The 23346-nt window shown below is 37.9% G+C and overlaps 1 protein-coding gene across 1 annotated transcript; it reads right to left on the reverse strand.

Annotated features, from left to right (window-relative positions):
• Positions 1 to 4330: 4330 nt before the first annotated feature.
• Positions 4331 to 20893, reverse strand: SPESP1 (sperm equatorial segment protein 1). The gene is made up of 2 exons (XM_009210490.3): positions 20668 to 20893; positions 4331 to 5546 (listed from the first exon to the last, which is right to left on the reverse strand). Exons 1-2 carry the CDS (start codon positions 20729 to 20731, stop codon positions 4552 to 4554), a joined length of 1059 nt encoding a protein of 352 aa, XP_009208754.1. The 5' UTR covers positions 20732 to 20893; the 3' UTR covers positions 4331 to 4551.
• Positions 20894 to 23346: the final 2453 nt, after the last annotated feature.

Raw genomic sequence — 23346 nt, forward strand, 5'->3', positions numbered from 1 at the left:
ACCTTTGCTTTCTGATGGGTCATGTACACAAACCTTATTTCATGCTCAAAATTATTAAAAATAGTGTAGAAAATTACCCTCAGGCTATGTGCATAAAGTATATATGAAACATAAATGAATTTCATGTTTAGACTCAGATCCTATCCCTAAGATATCTCATTATGTATATGCAAATACCAAAATCTGAAAAAACCCAAAATCCAAAACACCTCTGGTCATAGGCATTTCAAATAATTTACTCAACTTATATATACATTCTGGAAAAGGCAAAATTGTGGAAATGAAAACAAAAAAGCAGTGGTTGCCAACCAGAAGTTAGGGGAGAGGGAGGCATGAATAGATGAAGCACAGACGGTTTTAGGGCAGTGAAACTACTCTGTGCAATACTGTAACGGTGGACACATGTACATTTGTCCAAATTCATAAAATGTAAAACGCCAAGAGCGAATCTTAGTATAAACTATGGAGTTTAGGTGATGATGATGTGTCAATGTAGGTTCATTAATTATAACAAATGTACCACACTAATACAAGATGTGTCAGAGAAGAGAGAGAGGGATGTGGGAACTCTGTACTTTCTGATCAATTTCTCTGTAAAACTAAAATTATTTAAAAAAATAAAGGTTACTAATGTAAAAAAAAATAGGTCATCATTGGAGATTCTATGAACTAATTATTCTGGAAATTATTAAGCAAAGGGATTCAAGCATTTGATGTCTTTCCAATACATGCCAGACCACTGGGGAATCAAATAATAGATGAAAGTTTCTCTTTATAGACACATTCCAGATAATAATGGAAGGAATGATGTCTCTACTTTGTACCACCTGATCAATTAATCTATCTAGGCAATGACCATCAAAGTCTGCCAAAAATACAAAAAGAGACCCAACAATATGGAAGAATAAAATGCCATCTTGCCAAAAAAAAGAAGAAAGAGAAAGAAAAACAAAAACCTCAGTTTGAGGAAGCCTCTCTAGATCCAACTGCCAATTTATAGAAAAGACAGAGGATAGGAGAACATGTTAAATGGCACTATGGGGATGCAATTAGCAAACTCAATATTGTGGGAAATTATAGGACAAATGACCAATTTCTTCACTAAATAAATCTAAAGGGGAAAAAAAGAGGTAGAAAGGAAAACTTTAGATTAAAAGAGACTTATTAGTCAAATCAACCAATTTTAATGTGTGAACTTTATTTGATCTTGATTCATATAAACTCTAAATTTTAAAAATTATTTCACAATTGGAAATTTGAACATTGACTAGATATTTGATGATGTTAAAAATCATTAAACTTTTTTTTCTTTTTTTTTTTGAGATGGAGTCTCCCTCTGTTGCCCAGGTTGGAGCACAGTGACACAACCTCAGCTCACTGTAACCTGTCTCCCAGGTCCAAGTGATTTTCCTGCCTCAGCCTCCTGAGTGGCTGGGATGACAGGCATGCACCACCACACCCAGCTACGTTTTGTATTTCTAGTAGAGACAGGGTTTCACCATATTGGCCAGGCTGGTCTTGAACTCCTGACCACAAGTGGTCCTCCTGCCTTGGCCTCCCAAAGTGTTGGGAGTACTGGAGTGAGCCACTGCGCCTAGCCAGAAATCATTAAACTTTTATGTGTGATATTGTGGTTGTGTTTTTTTTTAAAAAAAAACTTATAGGACTTCACATTGTTTATATTTTTACTGATGAAATGATAAAGTATCTGTGATTTAATTCAACATAAAATAGGAAGAGGGTAAAGGGGTAGGGATATAGATGAAAGAAGATTAGTTTTTAGATGATTGTTGAGACTAGGTGATGGGTATGTGGAAGTGAACGATAACAAACTGGAGTCACTTATGTCAAAGCCCTAATCAAAAATGGGAGCTGGGGAGGTAATAAAGAAAAAATCCTCCTGCTTACATTCTTGAAATACCTGTACATCTTGCTTGTACCCTGTAATCAGAGCTTATTCTCAGGAATTTCCTTGGCCTTCAGCATTTCAGGTAAGATGATCTGACCAGGACAGGTGTCTACCAAGGGCTATATCCTGCAGTGAGCTTTCTTTCAAAGCAGTTTGTGTGGACTTCTATCTTTAAAAACTCCTCTTTGTCCTGATTTTCCTCATGTGTGTGCTTATGATTTTCATGGCTTGTGTACCCTAAATTGCAACCCTTTTTTATTCCCAATTAAAATCTTTTGTTTTAGAGAGCTTGTCTCTATGAGGTTTTCTTTTTTTCTTTAAGGTTGACATGTACATGGATTATATTATTCTTTACTTTTGCAAATTTTTGAAATTTTCCAAAGTAAAATTATTTTATAAATAACAGTAAAAGATTATTTTTATTTAAAAAAGCCTATATAATCCTTTTTACAACACAGCTAATTGTGGGAATTATTTTTGGTCCCTGCTATTAGCACAGTCCCTACATCCATTCAATCACCAAATCTTGTTGATTCTCCCTCTCTCTTTTTTTTTTTTTTTTTCCAAGGTGGAGTCTTGCTCTGTTGCCCAGGCTAGAGTTCAGTGGTGCAATCTCAGCTCACTGCAATTCAGCTCACTGTGGCCTCCACCTCCCAGGTTCAAGTAATTCTCCTGCCTCAGCCTCCGGAATAGCTGGGATTACAGGTGCCCACCACCACACCCAGATAATTTTTGTATTTTTAGTAGAGACGGGGTTTTACCATGTTGGCCAGGCTGGTCTTGAACTCCTGACCTCAGCTGATCTGCCCACCGTGGCCTCCCGAAGTGCTGGGATTACAGGCGTGAGCCGCTGCGCCTGGCCTGATTCTCCCTCTTAATTGCCAATTCTTTTCACCTACTCCAAGCAACATTTGCCCTGTGCACAGTGCACTTCTACTTTTGCCCACTTCCAAAACTGTAACGAGTAGGTTTTGTTGTTGTTGTTTTAACAGAAATTTGATCATACCAGTCCTTTTTGCTTAAAATCCACTAATGGCTTCTTATTGATCATAGGGTAAAGGCTAAAACATTCAATACCGCACCGAAGGTGCTGCAGGATCCATTCCAATCTGGTGTATATGTCACCAGATACATCTTGTGATGCTTTTTCCTGCCTTTCGATACTCCAGGTACTTCCTGAACTTCTCATCCTTATTTTTAACTCAAAGCATTCATACCTGCTGTTCCTTCTGCCTAAAATGTTCACTTTGTCCTTACACACACCCTAATCTTTCAGACTACACCTTAATTGCGACTTTCTCGGGGTAGCTTTCCCATTATTCTTGGTCTAAGTGAGGTCAAATACCTCACACCTTCACAACAACTTGACACAACTGAAATTTAAAAATTTTTTGAAATTATTTGTTTAGCATCTGTCTTTCCTGCTATAATATAATCTCAAAGAGAAAAGAAAGTAGGTCTTATTTTTGTATCCCCAAAGCCTAGCATCTATTGTGTCCTGCACATAGTAAAAGGTCAATAAATCTTTATCAAACTATAAATGTCTTGATGAACAAATAAATAAATGTATTTGAATATAATACTGGTCCAATCATAAACAGAATTACCTGAGCCATTATTATAATATTATACAGTTAACCTTAATGGTGTCAGTCATACTCTCTGACAAAAGATTTGAAAATCTTCAATGTGTACACAAAGAGAGGAAATGAGAATGATTTCATTACATATCCAGGTTACCATCCCTCAGTGATACTCCAAAAGTACTTGATGACAGAAGAATAGAGATGTATCTTAAAATATTATCTACATTTCAAAGGAGGCACACCTATATCCAAATAAAAGTGCGGATACAAGCCCCAAGTTAGGCTATTAAGACAGAAAACTCCCTAGGCGCACTGGCTCATGCCTGTAATCCCAGCACTTTGGGAGCCCGAGGCGGGTGGATCACCTGAGGTTAGGAGTTTGAGACCAGCCTGGCCAACATGGTGAAACCCCGTCTCTACTAAAAATATAAAAATTAGCCAGGCATGGTCATGGGCGCCTGCAATCCCAGCTACTCAGGAGACTGAGGCAGAAGAATCACTCGAACCCGGGAGGCAGAGGTTGCAGTGAGCTGAGATTGCACCACTGCACTCAAGCCTGCGTGACAGTGAGACTCTGTCTCAAAAATAAAAAATAAAAATAAAAAAGACAGAAAACTCAGATTATCTGAAAGAATAATAAAGACCATATGCCCCAAAATTTTACACTTTATGTATATACAATTATTTTATTTAAAACTAGCTATAGAGAGAGCACGCACACAGTCTCTTAACTCATAAAATGTATGAATTTAACTAATATATTCAAGCAAAATCAAAGCTTAAACATTGTAAAGATCTTCACAACATTTAAAATTAATGAGAAAAAACTACAAACTCCTGAACCAAAATTTTATTTTAAATTAGGTTTTTAGCTCATATGAAAATTGTTCATAACACATGACACATAAAGATGTTGGCACAATTGAACTACAATAGAAAATATTTTTATACAACTTTTGAAATTACGAATATGTTTATTTCTCCTGTGAAAAAATGCAGTTTGCTTATCAACTTTGTCATGGAATATCAAGTAGGTTAAAATTTTTATATTATTGTTTAATAAACTTTTAGTAAGGCTGTGACTCTCCTTGATCTACACATATTTTTTAATGTATTGAATACTGTAGCAGCTTCTTCTCTCATCTCTGGTGGAACATATTTAATATCTAAATATTCATAGAGTTTAGATCTAGAATTACACAGCATGTTAATAACAGTTTCAATATCATCAATTTTATTACTTGTTTGTCCTGGTGACAATAACTGGGACTTATACATTGTTTCTAATTTATGTTCTGCTGCTGCTGCTAGAGCAAGGCTTCGTTTTAGGTGCTCTTTAGAGGCTTCAATATCTTCTCTATATGCTGGGTTGCTGGTGTCACTAAGAAGTGCCTGTTGCACATGTGAATTAATATCTAAAATTTTTTTCAAAATGTCATCATTATTCCAACTCTCTGGGTGCTTTCCAAACGTTAGTTCTTTGGATTTTTCTATTGCAGTTTCACCTGAGAGCTGAGGAACATCTTCTGATTCTGTAGAGCTCTCAATGCCAGTGCTCCTATCTGAAGTAGTGACAGGTGACTTGTATGAGGTGACATATGGACTTGTAGATGACTCAGTAACAACTGGCAACATTCTTGGTGCCTCAGTTTGTCTTGCAGTTGGCTCTGGCTCTGGCTCTGGCTCTTCCTTTTCAATATAAGGTTCCTCTGCATGTAAAACAATGGAAACATTGTTTGGTTTGATTGACCAGAATGGGGTACTTTCCATGTGTTTTTTCTTTCCTATTTCCGGTGTGAAGTCTCCTGTAGGGAAAGTTGTAGTTTCTTCACTGATAGGATTGGTTAAAACATCATTCTCAGTTGATGTGTCTCCATGTGTAATTAGCTCCTTAAATTTTGATCCCTTCGATGCTATAGAATAAACATGTTTTGGAGAGTTAGATTTTTTCTCACGACCTGGCTCCTTAGGGGGAACACTTAGTACTAGGTTCTCTAAAACTTGTATATAATGATTCAAGTTTTGTTCTTCATCAGGTGACACAGTTATGCCTTAAGGGAAAAGAAATCAAACAAATAATAAGTAACATTTATTATTATATATAACACATTGACAAAATCTACTGACCAAAATTTATTTCATATGCTATCACTTAAAAATTGAAATAAAGAACCAATATGCAAAGCACCTTTGACACAGAGTCAACTTTCACTTAAATAAACAAAATTATTTCTTCAGGTTCTTATTAAAACAGGTGAGCAAGATTAGTGCAAAAGTTGCATATTAACACCATTCTCTCTACATTTTTGCTTTTATTCTCCCATATAACTTATGATTTTTGCTTTTATTCTCTCATATAACTTATGATTCAACAGGCAACTTATTAAACCAAAATTCTTGATTATGTCCTCTAACACAGTGGTGTGCTGGAGTAGGCTTATACTGGTTCACTAGAGCCCATTGTTAAATTTTTATGAATTTTGTGAGCCAGATGTTAAACACAGACATTATTTAAAAATTAACTTATCTATATTACAATCAAATAAATTATATTAAAAGCAAAGGTAATAAATATTCCAAACTCATCACTTTCTAATTATTTTACTATTTTCTATGCTCGTGAGGTTATTTACATCTAGTGTATCTGTATGATGAAAATGCAATATTTTCATCAAAGATTTTCATTCAAAGATCTAACTATAGTCTGTGACTCATATCCACTCAACTGCTTTATTAAGTAACGTTTTATTGGCACCCAGTGAGTCTTGCCCATTTGTTTACATATTATCTACAGGTGCTTTTGCCTGCAACACTAGAGGAATTGTAAGAGACCACATAACCTGCAAAGCTGGAAATACTGTATGACCCTTTACAGAAAAAGTTTGTCAATTCCTGGTCTAAATCATCAACATTTCACTCTTAACAACAAACTGGTAGTTCTACTTCATGAACCGCTGGTGGCACCTTACTTCTCCTTACCCACCCCCGGATCAAAAATATATATATATTCTTAACTAAAGTCTACTCAGGAAATATTTCCTGTCTTTTATTTTAAGTATCAAATTGTTTTAGTTGACTTAAAAAGGAAAAAATACAGAAAAGACAAAAAAAGCCCAAGGGTATTGTTGGGGCGTCTATCTAATGTGGAGGGTCTTTTTTGAGGGGTCTCCTAAAATAAAATATTTTAATAAGCAAAAAAAAAGAGGTAGTTCTATTTATACTCCTATTTTGCAACATCTGAGCAGTAAAGCCTCTCATTTCCAACGTGCAGAACAGAAAAGAAAATAAGGTATTAAGATATTCTGGAATTCTGTTCAACTACTCCTGAATCATGGAGCAGTTTTATTTTAAGCATCAAATTGTGTTTAGTTGATTTAAAAAAAAAAATACAGAAAAGACCAAAAAAAAAAAAAAAAACCCAAGAGTATTGTTGGGGCATCTTTTTTTGGAGGGTCTTTTTTTTGGGGGGGGTCTCTTAAAATAAAATATTTTGATAAGCCAAAAAAAGGTAGTTCTATTTATACTCCTATTTTGCAGCATCTGAGCAGTAAAGCCTCTCATTTCCAGCGTGGAGAACAGAAAAGATAGTAACATATTAAGATATTCTGGAATTCTGTTCAACTACTCCTGAATCAGGGTATTTTAATTTTAAGTGCTGTGATTTTTCACTATGTGCAATTTTAAGGTTTGCCATTTTCAAGTATACAAATTGATTTAATTCAGGGAAGTAAATCACTTTTTACCAAACACTAATGCATTACTCCTACCTGAACCATCCCCCTGCAGGTTAAAGAAAGTAATAAACTTTCTGTTCAGGAGGCACTTTTATTTAGCTTTTTGGTAAGTACAAAATACTCAAAAACTGCCTTGTATTTACATGTTTCTCCTCTCTTCTTTATTCTGTTACAACTTAGAAAGACCAGATAGACATTTAATCAAAATTGAAGCCATATTTCTAAATTTTAAAAAATTCTTAATGAGAACAGTTTAGTGAGCCAATGTGGTTAGTGGAAAGATACCACACGTCCAGAAGTCTTGATTCTAAAAATAAATTCTCATTTTATGTAATGATTAGAAAAGCCTTGTATATTCCTAAGATCCATATGATGATGATAAGTGAAAAAGAAAGTATAGAACATAAAGTAGAGTTTGATGCTATCCTTATGATACTTTTTTAAAATCACTCACATAGCATCATATATTTTGTCTGTGAACTGCAGATTTTTTTAATGGACTGGAATGATAATATACTAAACTTATATGGGCAGTTGCATCTGAGGAGAGGTAGTGGGACTCAATTTGGTCAGTAGAGGAGATTTTAGACTTTAACTATAATGTTTTACTCCCTAAACACACACACACACACACACACACACACACCCCAATCATTTAATATAGTAAACCATTATAAGTCACATTTATTTTTTTAAGTTTCAAGTATTTTTTCTCCTTTATTTTTTAATGGCAAACAAAAATTGTATACAAATCACATTTTTAAAAGGAAAATAACTTATTTATGTAAACTCATATTTATAAAATGCATTGTCCCGAATCAGAGTCTTCATGAAGGAAAATATTGGGTAAAATGAATATGCCTTGTGCAGTGAAAATAAAATATTTGATCCTGGTCCTGGCTCTACCAATTTATAGCAGCATTACCTTAGGCCATTATTTAACTTATCTGGATATTCACTTAACTATAAAGCTAAGATACTACACTTGCCTTTTTATCTCACAGAACCAAATAAATTAGATATTTTAAAACACTTTCAAAGCTACACAGCACTCATAAGATATTATTCTTTATAAAGGTAACTGCTTACATTTCTCATTTTAAATATAAATTTCCCTTAACATTATATAGAAAAACATGTTCTGTAAAAGGAACATTAAAATATACTTTGCATCTTATTTAGTGGGAGACAGTAAAAGCTTTTCCGCTAAAGACAGGAACAAGATAAGAATACCTAATATCTTCATTTCTATTAATATTTAACATCATGTTGGCGATACTAGTCAATGCAATTAGACAAGCGAAAATAATTGGAGACATGAGAATTGGAAAGAAAGAGGTAAAATTATGTTTATATACAGATGATAGGATTATAAATACAGACGACACAAAAGAATCCATTGAAAAGCTACTACAATTAGTAAGAGAATTTCATAAATAGCAAGTCATAAAAATCAATATACCAAAATGAATATATAAATATAAACTGCTTAGAAGATATGAGAAATAAGATGTTGTTTACATAACAGAAAAATGAAACAAAATATTGGCTGTGTGCATTCATTCACACCTGTAATCCCAGCACTTTGAGAGGCCGAGGCAGGTGGATGGCTTGAGCCCAGGGGTTTGAGACCAGCCCGGGAAACATGGTAAAACTCCAACTCTATAAAAGTACAAGAATTAGCTGGGCATGGTGGCACATGCCTGTAGTCCCAGCTAGTGAGAAGGCTGAGGTGAAAGGATTGCTTGAGCCTAGGGAGGTTGAGGCTGCAGTGAGCCATGATCTTTCCACTACACTCCAGCCTGGAATTTTATATATACATACATAATCATAAAATATCAAAAACATGCCAAAATCAATATGAAGAGTTATAGTAGGCTAAATAATGAATATTCAAAAATATCACCCTAGAACCTGTAAATATTACCTTAAGAAAGAAGAGTCTTTGCAGATGTGGTTAAATTAAGTTTCTTGACATGGGGCAATTATTCTGGATTACCTGGGTGGACTCTAAATCCAATCACAAATGTTCTCATAAGAGAGAGACACAGAGAGATTTGACACACACCCAGAAGAGGAAGAGGTAATGTGGAGGAAGAGGCAGAGATTAGACTGATGTGGCCACAAGTCAAGGAAGGTAGGCAGCCACCAGAAACTAGAAGAAGCAAGGAGCATATTTTTTCATTGAGCTTCCAGAGGGAGCATGGCCCAGACTATGCCTTGGTTTTGGCTCAGGGAAATGGATTCCAGACTTCTGGCCTCTAGAACTGTGAGAATAAATTTTTGCTGTTTTAAACCATCAAGTTTGTGGTAATTTGTTATAGGAACTACAGCAAACTAATACAGGAATATAATAAAATCTTTTGAAAAACATAAATATCAACAAATAGAAAGCTATACCATGCTCTCAGATGAGAAGATTCAACATCATAAAGATGCTTAGATGTCATATCCTCTCTTTTAATTTATACATTTAATATGTTTCTAAAAATGTCATTAATTTTTTCTGGAGTTAGAAAAATGAATTATAAAGTTTATTTGGAAAAACAAATAAGAACAGCCAGGAAAACAAAGCCTAGCCCTATCAGATATTAAAATCAAATATTTAAATATACTATAAAGCCTCTATTATGAAAAATAGTATAGCATTGGACATGAACAGATGAATGGAGCAGAACAGAAAATATAGAAATAGACCCAAATGAATATGGAAAAGTAGCTCAAAAGGAAGAAAGGTTTCAATTTATAAATGATTCCAGCTAATAATTTAAAAAGTCATTTACAATTAAAATATGATAATTTTGCAATAATTTTCTATGACTATGTATATCTAAAAAGGTACAAAATCAGACATTATGTGTTTTCTGATGGAAGTACACAACACCACCTATGAAATAGTCTTGCAAAAAAAAAAAAAAAAAAAAGTCAAATCTGAATCCAGTAGGTCTCCCTAGATATAACTAACAATATACAGAAAATATATAGGACAATAAGGGAGATATTAAACTACACCATGGGGATATAATCAGCAAAACCTAGACTGTAAGAAACTAAAGGATGTGTGACCCAGTTTCCTCAACAATTAAATTGCAAGGGAAAAAACAGAGATGGAGGAAGAACTATAGATTAAAAGAGAATTAACAGGTATATCAATAAGTTACATGTATAAATCTTACTTGAATTCCGATTCTATCAAACTGGAAAAAGAGAAAGACAATCAGAAAACACTAACCAGATATTTGATAATATTAAGGAATTATTTTTGTAAGTAAAAAATTACATTGTTTTGTGTTTTGTAAAGTCCTTATATTTTAGTGCTTTAGTATATGCCGATAAAATTATATGATGTCTAGAATTTGCTTCTACATAAGCCAAGCCCAAGAAATTGGGGAGGGTGTCCAGGGAAGTGAGAGGAAAAGGAATGTGGGCAGAGCTATCAATGAAATACGATTGATCATGAATTAATAATAACTAAAGCTAGAAATCACCACTAAAGAACTTAACCCATGTAACCAAAAACCACCTGTTCCCCAAAAACTATTGAAGTGCTAATAATGGTAATAACTGAAGCTATTACAAATATGTGGAGATTATGTAATTCTTTGTACTTGTGTACATATTTAAATGTTTCATTAATAAAATGTTTTTTAAAATCTGAAAAATATTTTAATTGTAAGAAACTATAATAAGCAAATCTAAAATGTACAACCAACAGAGGTTTCAACACTTTTAAAAAGACATTGCCATTAGATTATAGTCTGCTAAACACTTGCTTTTCAAACCATTTAGCTTGCCTCTTCTCAAAGTAGTAAATAAGATACCCAGGTGGATATTAGGTGAGTTAGAGTGCCAAAGGACAGGAAAAGGAGATAATACTAGCTGATTCCTTAACAAACTGAAATATTTATTATCCCCTTCTATTGTTACTCAGGCAACACCCAAAAGCCTGTTCTTGGCTGCCTAGCAACAGAGTGCCCTACCTCCTACCTCGATTTTCCTCTGTTCTTCATGTACGCTTGGCTCCATACTTTTCTACTGTTAAATCCATCCTCTCTCCATACACCTTCTACCTCCTGCTTTTGTCCCCTAAAACATCTCCCTATTTCATGTTGACCTTGTCAGTTCTACTAATCAGGTCTGCTCTTGCAAATCAATTTGATCTTTATAAAAATGTTTGCAGTCAAGGTAGTAAGATAGTGGAGCCTCAACTGTCCCTACAGATGGCTGTGGCCACTGTGAAAACCTGTTTTTCTCCATCCTTCAGGAGGTGCTAGAAAGCTGAACAAAATTCAAATTCTTACAAAGAACTGACAATCCTGCTAGAAGTTGTGTTATTATACTTGGAGATTCATAGTCTACACTGGTATATTTTATAATATCCCATCTAGTTTTACTAGTAAATGATTCAGGCAAACATGGCAATGTCCTAGAACATGGCTCTGGCTCAGGTAAGAATCTCCAGCTTGGGAAACCATGATGCTGCTCTCCAGTGCCTCTTATAAGCAGGATGGCTAACTGCTAAGCAGGCTTGGGATTTTGCTGGAATCTCAGACATGGGGCCTGAAGGTGAGCCTGAGGTTGCCTGCACTTCTCTTCTTGAAATAGTACAGGAAGAACTGTCACACAACAGACATGATAAGAAGGTAAACAAAATGGTACTAAATAACTGTAGGAACAAAAGCGGTAGGAAATCCAAAGGAGAAATGGAAGATAATGATTTAAAAAATCCAAATAGCAGGCCGGGCGCAGTGGCTCACGCCTGTAATCCCAGCACTTTGGGAGACCGAGACGGGTCAATCATGAGGTCAGGAGATCGAGACCATCCTGGCTAACACAGTGAAACCCTGTCTCTACTAAAAATACAAAAAATTAACCGGGTGCAGTGGCGGGCGCCTGTAGTCCCAGCTACACGGGAGGCTGAGGCAGGAGAATGACGTGAATCCAGGAGGCGGAGCTTGCAGTGAGCCGAAATCGCGCCACTGCACTCCGGCCTGGGTGACAGAGCGAGACTTCGTATCAAAAAAAAAAGATCCTAATAGCTTCCACTGATTGAATGATCATTATGTGCCAGGCACTATACCCAGAACTTTGAATGTGAGAAGTACTTTGTCAAAGAAGAAAAGGAAGATACTTAGAAAGGATAAGCAATTTGCTTAAGATTATATTCAACTTATAAGGATGGGATTTGAACACAGGCTACCTTACTTCAAAGCAGGTGCTTGTAACAACTACACAATGTTGTCATAAAGAAATGATACAAGGATGCTGGCAAAGCTGTATTAGTGTTGTGATAAAATTATTCTGCAGGGATACTACTCTGTTTTAAAATACATGTGAACATTAAATAAAATCAAATAAATAAATACAATATCTGAAATTGTGCTGTCAACTGGACCAAAATATTTTAAACTACGTGTAAATATTAAAATTAAATTAACTTAAATATGACCAAATTTTGTTCTATCATCAAATGGACCAAAACGCATCCCTTTCACATATTAAGATGTATCTAGTAATATTGAAAATAATCCACAGTGTTTTCTTACTACAAAGTATGAGTAACTGACAGTCAATGACTTACAAAAAAATAAATCCAGTTCACACAGAAATAAAAGGCAAGTTAATTACTTTTGAGTTTATTATGAGGAAAATAATAAAATCATAATTTAAAATGAGCAATGAAATATAAAACTTCAGGCTGGGCTTGGTGGCCCACCCCTGTAATCTCAGCACTTTGGGAGATGGGAGCGGGTCGGTCACCTGAGGTCAGGAGTTCAAGACCAGCCTGGCCAACATGGTGAAACCCTATCTCTACTAAAAATACAAAAATTAACTGGGCATGGTGACACACGCCTGTAGTCCCAGCTGCTCTCGAGGCTGAGACAGGAGAATCACTTGAACCCAGGAGGTGGAGGTTGCAGTAAGCCAAGGTTGCACCATTGCACTCCAGCCTGGGGGACAAGAATGAAACTCTGTTTCAAAAAAATAAAATAAAATAACAGATAAATAAATAAAAATTTAAAACTTCATTCAATAAATAATACATGTGAAATATATTTCCTTTTCATAGAATGACCAATTAAAGGAGGAAGAGAATAACATAAAAGCCAATTTGCATGAAAACTTGCTAAAACTCATTTTTCATAAAAGATATGCAAATTAAAAACACTTTTTGTTTTGCCAGTCAAGTAGGCAAATATTTTTAAATGATAAAACCTAGGATTGGCATGTGTATATGTTACTTCCTTAGCAAAATAAGTTCCATCCTACACAGAGGGAATAATAAAACCCATTTCCCATATCCCCTATCTCCCAGCCCCTGGAGAACACACACCACGGCCTGTTGGTGGGTGGGGGTGAGGGGAGGGAACTTTGAGGATGGGCCAGTAGAAGCAGCAAACCACCATGGCACACGTATACCTATGTAACAAACTGCACATTCTGCAGTTTGTAGATCTGCAGGATCTACATGGATCCTGTTTTTTTTGTTTGTCTAGAAGAAATAAAGAAAAAAAAAAATAAGTTCCATCCTCACTCCCCTTTTAATTCCTAGATCCTTCTTTAGTCTCTCTCTAGCATACTGATCTTTTCTTTATAGAATTTAGACAGTTCCAACTGTTTGTTTGTTTAATGTTTGTTAACTGTTACACTTAGTAAGCTCTTTGAGAGCTGTGACACATCTAATTTGTTCATTATACACTCTGTTTTACCCAGTGCCTAGAACCATACTAGACAGTCAAAAAGTATTTGTTAAATGAATAACTGAATGAATGAACAGAATGCTGGAAGGTATGTAAATTAATTGCACCTCTAGTAATTTATCTTAAGAAAATAATCACAGGTAAAACATTTCTACAGAAGAATACAGAGGAAGAAAACTAGATGTCATGTTATGTTTAAAAATAAATCTGCTAGTCTAAAAACTATTGTGTGGGGAGCAGTTTCTGGCTAATTGTCTAACAATTATTAAAGAGAAAATTTTAAATGAGTAATAAGAATGTTATTTTATTTTAGGCAAAGTAGGCAGTTTTTTATAATAAAAGACACAGCTTACTACGTCTTTCTAAATTTCTGAGTGTGAAGTTTATATAAAATAACATCATAAACATCATGGTGAAATAGTTCCAGTTCTCAGAAAGCCCCCGTACTTCTTGTAACTGCCCCTTACTAAATAGCCTAATATAAGTTTAGATCACATAAACTTAAGTCCTACTAATTACCTTTCATTGAATTTTATCAATCTCGAAAGTAACACCTCATTGACATAATTTTAACATAAGTAAATCACAATCTTAATATTAAAATACCTCCATAATTTACCTTTTATTTATCTTAAAGTATGTAATTCAATCATTTTCAGTATGTTCACAGAGTAGTGCAATCACCACCACAATCTAAGTTTAAAGCAGTTTTGTCACCCCACAATAAAACCCATTTCCCATATCCCCTATCCTCCAGCCCCTGGACAACCACTAATCTACTTTCTGTACCTACGCATTTCCTATGCTAGACATTTCATATAAATTGAATCATACGATATGTGTCCTTTTGTGAGTGGCTTCTTATGCTTAGCATAATGTCTTCAAGATCATCCATGTTGTAGCTTGTATCAGTACTTCATTTTTATGGCCAAATAATATTCCATTGTGTAGATACACATACATTTCTACTTTACTTTTGGCCAGTAACCTTGATATGGCAGCACGCAAAATTTAACCAAGAATTGTGGATGCTCATTTTGTTAAAGATTTGAATATAACTCGGATTTTTATTACAATGATATAGTGAAAACAGAATAACTTTATTCAAAAAGAACTCATGTATATAAAACTTAAACATATACCCAAGCATCCATCACTTACAGATAGTCCACACACTCTGGCTGAATGTCCGTAACTTTGGAGAACAAATTGCTTGTATTTTCTATACATGCCATGAAGTGGACTCATAAAGAATAAACTTCCCTTATTCTGCAGCAGTTAAGTACTAAAGTAAGAATTAATAACTGAAAGCTGTCATCATGCAAGAACTACCAGTTAAAACATCCAACACCTTCAAATTAAAATGAACTTTTATGAAGGTTAAAATTTTAAAACGAACTGAGCTGAAGTACTGTATTTCCAAGTCAAAGTACTAATAATTGTGCTTAATTACTGAGGTCTACTCAAGGAATGATCATAAAAGGAAATATTAAATCTTATCCAGCAATTTTCCTATAATTTATTATTATGCCAATCTTAATTTTTGCTGACAGGTAAATAAACAAGTAATTATGTTCATATTAATCAAGTGTTCCAGTTAAAGAAATGTAACTTTGCACTTTCTGGTATTCATGTTCTCGGGTAGTGTCTTCTCACACTGGATATGGGCTTGCCAGATGTGACTTGTCTTGGCCTACAGGACATTAGCAAGTTTGATACAGTATAGGCTTAGTAAGAGCATCCATGTTGGGGTTTATAAATCTCCTTCTCGGAAGCAAGCTGCCATGGTGTAAAGAAACTTGGGCTAGAGTACTGAAAGATGAGAAGTCATGTAAAGACCCTGGAGGATGAGACGCCATCTTGGATGTTCCTATCCATTTGAATTTCCAGCTGAATGCAGCTGCGTGAGTGATCTCAGCTATACCATATGAAGCGGAGCTGCCCAGCTGAGTCTAGTGAACCCAAAGAATCATGAAAAAATGATAAATTTGGGGAGCAGTCTTTTACTCCACAATAGACAACCAAAATAGCCTCATTAAATGATGTTACAATTCTAGTGTGGATAAAGAGTTAAAAATCAAGATGCATCCTATGAGTAATGTTATAATTGGAACCAAAATAAACTCATGACTTTAAATCTCTCTCTTCTAGTTCTGTTCACTAAAATGACAAAAATAACAATATTTCCCCACTGCAGCAGTCTAGAATGTATCGCAAGCGCTTTGGTCTCTCATACCATGTTCTCCATTCCCTTGGAAAGACAGTTAATTCCATTCAGAGTGAGAAAGACACAGAGTGGGAAAGACACAAAGGGGGCTTGGAACAATCAGTTAACATCAGAAAACAAGAAGTCTTTAAAAATATACGGGATCCTATCAAAAGAACAAGAGAAGACAGCTTACAGTGTCTCCAAATGGTCGCGGTATGAATATTTGAGCCTCAGAAAAAACTATGCTTAGGTTAAATAAATTGTGTGTTTTTAAAATGCTTCAACTATATAGTGACACACACACACACAAAAAAAAAAAAAAAAAAAAGGCCAGGCGCGGTGGCTCATGCCTGTAATCCCAGCACTTTGGGAGGCCGAAGCAGGCGGATCACGAGGTCAGCTGATCGAGACCATCCTGGCCAACACGGTGAAACCCCGTCTCTACTAAAAATACCAAAAAAAAATTAGCCGGGCGTTGTGGCATGCGCCTGTAGTCCCAGCTACTTGGGAGGCTGACGCAGGAGAATGGCGTGAACCCGGGAGGCGGAGCTTGCAGTGAACCAAGATCGCGCCACTGCACTCCAGCGTAGGCGACAGAGCGAGACTCCGTCTCAAAAAAAAAAAAAAAAGAAAATATTTTCTTTTCAAATAACTAGTATTTTATTTGGATATGAAAAAATTGTTGCTCAAGTTTAATTTCACATATATTATCAAGAGATTAAAGTATATCCATTTAAGGGATAATAGGATCAAAAGAACAGAAAGACAAGACTTTTTTCCCCATAAAACATCAGTGGACAGGCTAATGAAACTTCCTGCTACTCCCCCACAGACTACTCTCTTGACACTTGCCTATTACATGACATGCTCCTCATTATCTCAAACATTAACAAAGTGTGTCATGACAGTTTCACAGGTTTGAGAGACCCTTCTAAATGCTATATAGCCTTGGGCACTAAGTGAACTTGCAGCACCAGATCCCAGTGAACTTTACCTTTACAATGTATTTGAAATAAAAGAAATATTCTTTTCCTTTTAATTTATTTCGTGATAGATTCAAACAATTGCTGCTGGTAGATTCTCTTACCTTGTGTGGTTCATTAAGACAAAATCCTTCCTAAAGACAATGACAGAAGCCAAAGACTGACATATTGAGCCTTCTTATAATAACAATCTAGAAATAAGAGCTTTTGTAATCCTAGACTAACCCTGTTTTTCCTAGTCTATACCAAGAGATGATCTAAAGGAAATAATTTATTTGGGAGATACCCCAAAATTAATATTTTAATTTTATTTATAAATATTATGCAAATTTTGAATAATTTAAATGTTAATATATTAATATTAATACACTTTAATTTTAATTAGTTTACACTCCCAATCCATGAATATTTGATGACTTAAAATTATAAAAGGCAAATTATATAATTTTAATAGTAGTTATTATTTAAATATATAACTATTATGTTAACATTACTTTGAAAGTTACTGTGCTTTTATTTTTTTTTGAGACAAGGTCTCGCTCTGTCAGCCAGGTTGGAATACAGTGGTGCCATCTCAGCTCACTGCAACCTCTACCTCCTGGGGTCAGGTGATCTTCCCACCTCAGCCTCCTGAATAGCTGGGACTACAGGTGTGCCCCACCACATCTGACTAATTTTTTAATTTTTTGTAAAGACAGGGTTTTGCCATGTTGCCCAGGCTGGTCTTGAATTTCTGGGCTCAGGTGATCTGCCTGCCTCAGCCTCCCAAAGTGCTGGGATTACAGGAGTAAGCCACCGCGCCCCACCTGTGCATTTTTTTTTTTAAGTAAAAAGAATTCTCATTAAGAAGTAAAGTAAGTTGCACAGTGTAAATATATTAAAGAGGGAATACATTAAATACTTTCCCATTTAAAAATTTAAAAATGGGAAGGTATTTAAAACTATGGAAAAATCAGGTACAGGAAACTGAATGTATTAAAATTTTATACAGTAAAACGCTGTTTATCCAGGACCATCAGGATGTGTGTGTGTGTAGGTAAAGGAGTGCCCACTTCTCTATACCCAAGCTGCATTTATGTCTAACTGAATTTAGATTAAATAAATACTAGCTAAACTTGGATTGGGCCTGTTAGAAAGGTATAGGCAGATACAAGAAGTACTGAGGTTTTCAATAAATGCAGTTACTTAATACAGTTACTTAATAAATGCAGTTACTTAATCCACCCGTGATGTTTGTGTAATATAACCTCAAAACTGTCTAGTAGTTTAGAAAAAAATGTGTCAAAGCTCTACTTTTCATTATAAAAACCTATGTGCCTTATCTTTTGCATCTCGCCAACAATTGTTTGAATAGTGGCCATATAAAAGAATGCATAGCTGGTTTACATCAAGCTCAATGATATATTTATTTTGGTATACTTACTTTAAAAACAAAATTAAAATTAGAGAAAAAGTAGAGAGACATACAGAGAAAGCAGCCATGTACCACTGCCTGCTCTATATATTCCTTAATCCACTTCTGTAGAAGAGAGGTAATTACATATTCCAAGACATCTTCTATTATTACAACCTGTACATAGTTTCCTTATGTCTTATAACATCTATATATTCAACACAAAATTACTCCTTTTTCTGGGAAGTGTCTTTTCATTTCCTACAACGCTTTTCTTTCTTCCCAAGAAAGATTAGCAAACAGGGTACAAAGAAAGAGAACAGGCTGGCCAGGCACAGTGGCTCAAGCCTGTAATCCCAACACTTTGGCAGGCCGAGGCGGATGGATCATTTGAGGTCAGGAGCTCGAGAACAGCCTGGACAACACGGTGAAACCCCGTCCCTACTAGAAATACAAAAATTAGCCAGGCGATAGTGGCCTGCGCCTGTAATCCCAGCTACTCAGGAGGCTGAGGCAAGAGAATCCCTTGAGCCTGGGAGGCAGAGGTTGCGATGAGCCGAGATCCGGCCACTGTACTTTAGTCTGGGCCAGAGAGTCTGGGCCAGAGAGTAAGACCCTGTCTCAGGAAAAAAAAAAAAAGGGGGGGGGAGAGAAGGGGGGGGGGGAGGGGAAGAGGGAAGGCAGAAAGGGGAAGGAGGAGAGGGAGAATTTATAGTGTTAGGTAAGAGACTGCACTGAGTTAAGTGGGTGTCCAGGGACTCCTACCCAACCGTCCCAGAGTGTTCTGTGTGACAGTGTTAAAGTCATTTCAATTCAAGTCTCCATACATGTCAGTCACTTGTGACTTGCTGATCTACAACTACCAAAATACAATAACTGGTGTTAGTAATAATGATCATCAGACACCAAAAGACAGTAGCATCTTCATTATGTTCTGGTCCTTTATGTCAAGGAAGAAAAATGTTAGAAAACTTTTTATTAAAAACAGCTATAAATCATAAGTGCTAGTATTTAAAGAGCTAACTTTAGTTACCTAGGACACTTCATCTAGAACTTTTCCCACCACTATTCATAATTTAGATTGTGTTGTATTTTCAGTTTTTAAATCTGATTTTTAACTAGGATCATTTAGCAATTCTGAAATACTGATTTGCATAATCAGCATGCACGATAGCGCTTTTTTCACACCTGTTAAATTGTGTTTATTAAGTAAAACCAAACTGCAACATACTAAATGCCACAATGAACTACAGTTAGACTAAATAGGCAAGCCTCACGTACCTGACTTAAATACTAAGTGCCTCAAGGTGTCCACATGATATTGTTAATATAGTAAAGTCTTAGCACCCCTGAATTTGACCTTATTGGTTTTCAGCTTTCAGGGAGGGACAAAAATTGCTTCTTGGCAAGTCTTAAGTTACAATCCCGCTTAACTAAGGCTTTGAATGCCGTGTGCGCGAGCATGCTCTCTGGGAGCGCATCCTCAGGTGAGTGTCCCAGAGCGCGACCCACAATCTACATGCTCTCCAAGTTTTACCGTACGGGTCAACCTTTTTCTGCACAGGGCCAGACAGTAAAAACTTCAGGCTTTGCAGGCCAGAATGTGTGGCAACCACTTAACCCCGCCCTTCTAACGTGGGAAAGCAGCCATGGGCAATACATAAAGGAATGAACGTGGTTGTGTTCCAATAAAACTTTATTCACGAAAAATGAAATGTGTACGTCATGCTTTTCCACACGTCATGAAGGAGTACATTTCATATTTACATTTGAAAATGTAAAAATAATTCCTAGCTGGCCAGCCACCTGGCGACGTGGCCGGCTGGCAGCAGCCACCCGACCCCCGCACGGTCACACGCCCAGTGGCTGGGAAGGACCGGGTGGGCAGAGAGGCAGAGACAGGTGAGGGGATTCCACCCGCGCCCACGGCCCGCAGGCGCCTCCCGTCTTATCTGGGCCCCGCCGCCTGAGTCGCTGCGATCCCTGACCAGGAGAGGAGAGGGACACTCCTCGGCGTCGAGGCCAGGACCCTGGACAGTGGGGGAGGGAGGCATGTGGAACCAAGGAGAAGGGCCAGGCTTCGAGGTCGCGGAGCTCGGGAGGTTCCCCCAGGGTGTCCCCGGTCCGCTGCCTCCTCAGGCTGGTCACTCACTCGGATAAGCCGGCACGGACGAAGACCATAGCAACAGCGCAACTAGAAGGACTAAAGACTTCATAGGCGTCGTCCGCAGCACTCTGCCATGCGACCAGAACGTCCTGGGGCCACCAGGCCGGGAACCTCAGGACCGAAAAGGAAGGTGTCAGCGGAGGACCGTCCTGCCTCAGGCCCTGGGACACCCCGCAACGGTTGCCCCCAGCGCGCAAGCGCAGCGGTGTGGGGAAGGAGAGAGCGAGCGGCCAAGGCCCGCCCCCTCCTGGGGCTGCGTGCAGGGGGCGGGGGACCGCGTGCGCCCCGCCCCTTGCTAGTGCGCATGCTCGTTCCGCCTCCGAAGGTCTGCGCTGGGCGCGGGCGGGGAACGCTTTGACCCCGTGCTGCTGAGTGCGCGGTGCTGCCTCGGGGCGGGCGGGGCTTGGCCCGTCCTGCGCTCTAGAGATACAGCCGTGGTTTAAACGCGGTCCCTGCGAGGAAGGAACTGTAATGGGAGAGGCAGATAACCTGGCAATTATCACAGCGTGAAAGGGCTGTAGTGGGGGAAGCGCTAGGTACTGCGGCGCACAGTGGAAACCCACCCCCGGAAGCGGGTTGAGAGCTTGGCTAAGTGGAGTACGGCCTGGAGCGCCCCAAGAACTGAGCATAGTTCCGGCGAGTTGCATTGCGGGGTCTGGGAGGGCAGTTGTTGGAGGAGAGGGAGGAGAGGTAGACAAGGGCATTAAAAACACCGTAAGGGGTTTGGGTGTTTTTGTTTTTCAAAAGATCACATTCCTAAAAAGATAGGGGTAGGGATGAGGGAGAGTAGGACTATGAAAGGATAACGTGAGGGTGTTTCGGGGACTGATAGATGGCGGTGGCCACAAGAATCTATACATGTGTTAAAATTCACAGAAGGCCAGGCGTGGTGGCTCACGCCTGTAATCCCAGCACTTTGGGAGGCCGAGGTGGGCGGACCACCTGAGGTCAGGAGTTCGAGACCAGCCTGGCCAACATAGTGAAACTTCGTGTCTACTAAAAATACAAAATTAGCCAGGCGTGGATGATGACATACGCCTGTAGTCCCAGCTGCTTGGGAGACTGAGGCAGGAGAATCGCATGAACCAAGGAAGCAGAGGTTGCAGTGAGCCGAGATCGTGCCACTGCACTCCAGCCTGGGCGACAGAGCAAGACTTCACCTCAAAAAAAAAAAAAAAAAGAATTCACAGAACTGCACATCCCAAAGAATCTGTTTTTCTGCATGGTTATTTTTAAAAATTCACATACACTAATCTCTGCCTCAGGAAGCAAGGGGCTTGGATTTTAGTCTGAGGCACCAGAACTAGATTACTGCCAGGTTTTGAGCTGGGAACGGTTGTGATTAGATTTGTGTTCCAGAAAGCTCACTCTTCCTGTAGCATCAAGAATGGACTGGAGGGAAGCAAGACTAGAGGCCAGGAGCCAAGTGAAGAGGCTGCTTCAGCAATCCAGGGATGGAATGATAGGGCTCTGGATTTATGGTGGCAGAGGACACGGGACACGGGAACAGATCTAAGAGACCTTTAGAGCTGGCATCAACAAGATTAGGGAATTGATTAAATGTAGGAAAGGAAAGAGAAGGAAGCAATGCCACAACTTCTGGCTTGAGCATCTGGATATGTAGTGGTGCCATTTACTGAGATGGGAACAGAGGGTACGTGCGGAGTGAAAAAAGAAGAGTTTCATTTTCAACACTGCTATATTGAGATGGATTTGAGACCTCCTACTGGAGGGGCTTGTCCAGCGAGCAGATGGATGTGGGACCCCAAAGAAAGCTGAGATGGAAATGGAGCATTCAGAGGCATTAGCATCTAGTGGGGATGTCTGAGACTGCCCAAGGAGAGTCTTTACAAGGAGAAGACCACTGGGGCCTAGAACAGATCCCTAGGACACATGGGAGACTATAGAGAGGAGGATAGACCTGTAAAGGGGGCCAAAAGTAGGGAGAGGAAAACCAGGAAAGCACAGAGCGTCATGGAAGAGGAGGAATTCAAGACTCTTAAGTGCTTCTGAGCAAACAGTAGGACTTAGATTTAGCAGCAAGATTCTTAGCAGAAGCAGTTTCAGTGGAGTGGCTTGGGCAGAAGTCAGGGCATAATGAGTTGAGGAAAGAGTAGTAGGTGATGAAGTGCTGATAGCTAGTACAGACAACTTTTTTAAGGTGCAGAAGTCTTTAATGTGCTCCACCAATGCTTAATCCAAATATAGCAGCATCCTAGAATCAAACAGTTGCAACTACAGCCATGTGTTGCTTCATGATGGGGACACATTCTGAGAAATAAGTCATTGTGAAAACATCATAGTGTACTTACACAAACCTAGATGGTATAGCCTACTTCACATCTAGGCTACATGGGATAACCTATCTAGAAATGTGTACAGCATGTTACTGTACTGAATACTGTATCTAATTATAATACAATATTTCTTTCTAAACATAGAAAGGGTGTAGTGAACATACAGTATTAGAATCTTATGGGACCACCATTATATAGGCAGTCTGTTGTTGACTGAAACATCCTTATATGGTGTGTGACTGTATTTGGAAAGCAACTTGGAATAGGTAACAAAAGCATTAACATTATATAAATACTGTGACATAAATTATATAACAAATTCGGGGGGCCAGGAGTGGTGGCTCACTCCTGTAATCCCAGCACTTTG

Source organism: Papio anubis, chromosome 7, assembly GCF_008728515.1.
Source record: "Papio anubis isolate 15944 chromosome 7, Panubis1.0, whole genome shotgun sequence".
In the NCBI taxonomy this organism is placed as follows: domain Eukaryota; kingdom Metazoa; phylum Chordata; class Mammalia; order Primates; family Cercopithecidae; genus Papio; species Papio anubis.

Bases quoted from the DNA above. Each gene is read 5' to 3' on its own strand.
- SPESP1 (XM_009210490.3), bottom strand. From the start codon at position 20,731: ATGAAGTCTTTAGTCCTTCTAGTTGCGCTGTTGCTATGGTCTTCGTCC. The intron at 5,547-20,667 runs GTGAGTGACCAG...TTTTCCCTTAAG, and splicing joins GTCCGTGCCGGCTTATCCGA to GCATAACTGTGTCACCTGAT.